The sequence below is a fragment of the Propithecus coquereli genome, unplaced genomic scaffold (assembly GCF_000956105.1).
Source record: "Propithecus coquereli isolate 6110/MARCELLA unplaced genomic scaffold, Pcoq_1.0 Scaffold63, whole genome shotgun sequence".
In the NCBI taxonomy this organism is placed as follows: Eukaryota; Metazoa; Chordata; class Mammalia; order Primates; family Indriidae; genus Propithecus; species Propithecus coquereli.
Window position 1 is genome coordinate 9,324,844 of NW_012152285.1, and position 1,873 is coordinate 9,326,716.

General features: G+C 36.7%; 1 protein-coding gene across 1 annotated transcript in view; it reads right to left on the minus strand.

Moving 5' to 3' along the window:
* Positions 1 to 1,873, minus strand: part of NOC3L (nucleolar complex associated 3 homolog (S. cerevisiae)) — a 45,940-nt gene that overhangs the window by 39,990 nt on the left and 4,077 nt on the right. Inside the window, exons 3-4 of the mRNA XM_012659667.1 lie at positions 912 to 1,044; positions 8 to 173 (exon numbers count right to left, since the gene is read on the minus strand). Coding sequence (XP_012515121.1) covers positions 8 to 173; positions 912 to 1,044 — 299 coding nt within the window. The remainder of the gene's footprint in view (positions 1 to 7; positions 174 to 911; positions 1,045 to 1,873) is intronic.

Consider the following 1,873-nt stretch of genomic DNA (forward strand, 5'->3'; position numbering starts at 1 on the left):
GCTATACAGATTCACCTGGCTTCTCCCTGGTCTGTGGGATTATACCACTTTTATCTTTGATAGGAAGCAAATGAATCAGTTCCTTCTCTGGTGTGGTCTGCAGAGTTCTTGGTATTTTTTCATATTTATCTATAATGCGCTCATGCTTTCGTTTCTTGGTGTGAACAGGTTCACTACAGGAAAAGAAATTCAATTTTCAGTCTTAATATATTTTAAAAGGCACCTTGAAAATAGAGACCTATCATTTTAAAAGTACAGAAAAATAAACCACAAGCCAACCTTCAATAGGTCTATAGATGTTATCACTTAGACCAGGCACTCAAATAGCAAGTGAATAAATGAACTGGGTAAACAGCCTACCATAAAGACTCAAACTACAGCTACATCTAGTTTTCCCTGTAGATGCAAAATAAAGGTGAAAGTTACAGCAGATTCTTTTTAAAGAATATTCCGCAGACCCAAGGGTGACTCTTTTTCTTTCCCAAAATCTTTGAGGATGGCATGAACCTTGGAGTTAAAAAGATCTAAGTTTAAATTCCTGATACTTATGATTGTGGGGAAGTATCAGTTTCCTCTCTGGAACTAGAAATAAGACCTACCTAGCAGGGTAACGAGCAGTAAGTGAGATCGTGACCATAAACAACTCAGGAGTGTTCTGCCAATGCCTCAAACTGAGAACAGCATTCTTCCCCCATTCACTGTACTTCACTTTTCAGACTCAAAAGAAAGATATAAACTAAGTAAAATCAGTTTGTCTTATTCATAAACTTCCTTTATGTATAAAATAAACTGAGTAACAGAGTACTATGTTCAGAGGTGAACATCTTAAACTACCTACCTAAGTTAAAATTCAGAACAAAGTTTTTAACATTGAAAGGATGTGAATAATTATAACCCAAATGCAGTAGTACCTAGAAGAAAGATCTCTTGTTAGAAAAGATGCTCTCTGTCCTAAATCCTTCATTAACTGTAAGTCATCTTCATCCATCATATCTAATGGCAGGGCTTCCTCTTCTTCTTCCTCTTTCCTCTCAATCCTTTTACCTGTTCCACAAAAAAAAAAAAAAAAAAAAAAAAAAAAAAAAATCACAAACAAGTACTAGAGATGTGGAGCTCTGCATTTTTGTGTCTATAACAGGAAAAGCTTGTTTTTCTAATACCTTAGCCCAGTGTTTCTAAATGAAAGCACTACTGACATGTTGGGCAGGACAATTCTTTGTTGTACTGGGGTGTCCTGAGCTAGGATCAATGCTAGCATTTCCGACTCCTGAAATCTAAACGTCAGGAGCATTCCCAGATCATTTTAACATGCAAAAAAATAAACAACTCCGCATATTCTGAGATGCCTTTTAGGGCATTTGAGAACCAATGACTTAGCCTCTTAGCTCCTTCTCATCTCCAACGACTTTCACTTCCATTCCACTTCAACTACCCTCTCCAAGGGCCACATCCCAAACCCTGATACTTACCCCATTCTCTAACCACAATCTTTTGTCCTTCCAGCTCTCATTCAGTTATTTCTTTGCACTTTTTCCTAAACTAAATATATAGACTTCCAATCCTTTGACAACTCCACTTTCTATCTACCAATGTGCTCTGTCTTCACTCCCTTAGATTGCATGGTTATTACTTTAACCACACTCTTGCCAAAATCCTCAACTACTTTTCTTTCTATAGTTCAGGCAATCACATCTAACAAAACCCTAACTACAGATCTGCTCCCTCTCTCTGTCTCTTGCTCTCTTTCTCCATTTCTTTTTCTTTTTATGACGTTCTTTGTCCATAGACAATAGCTTAATTTGTTGATGTCTGACTGGGGTTATTTACATAATTCAGAATAAAAATGGTAGTAAATGTCTGTATTGGTCATTTC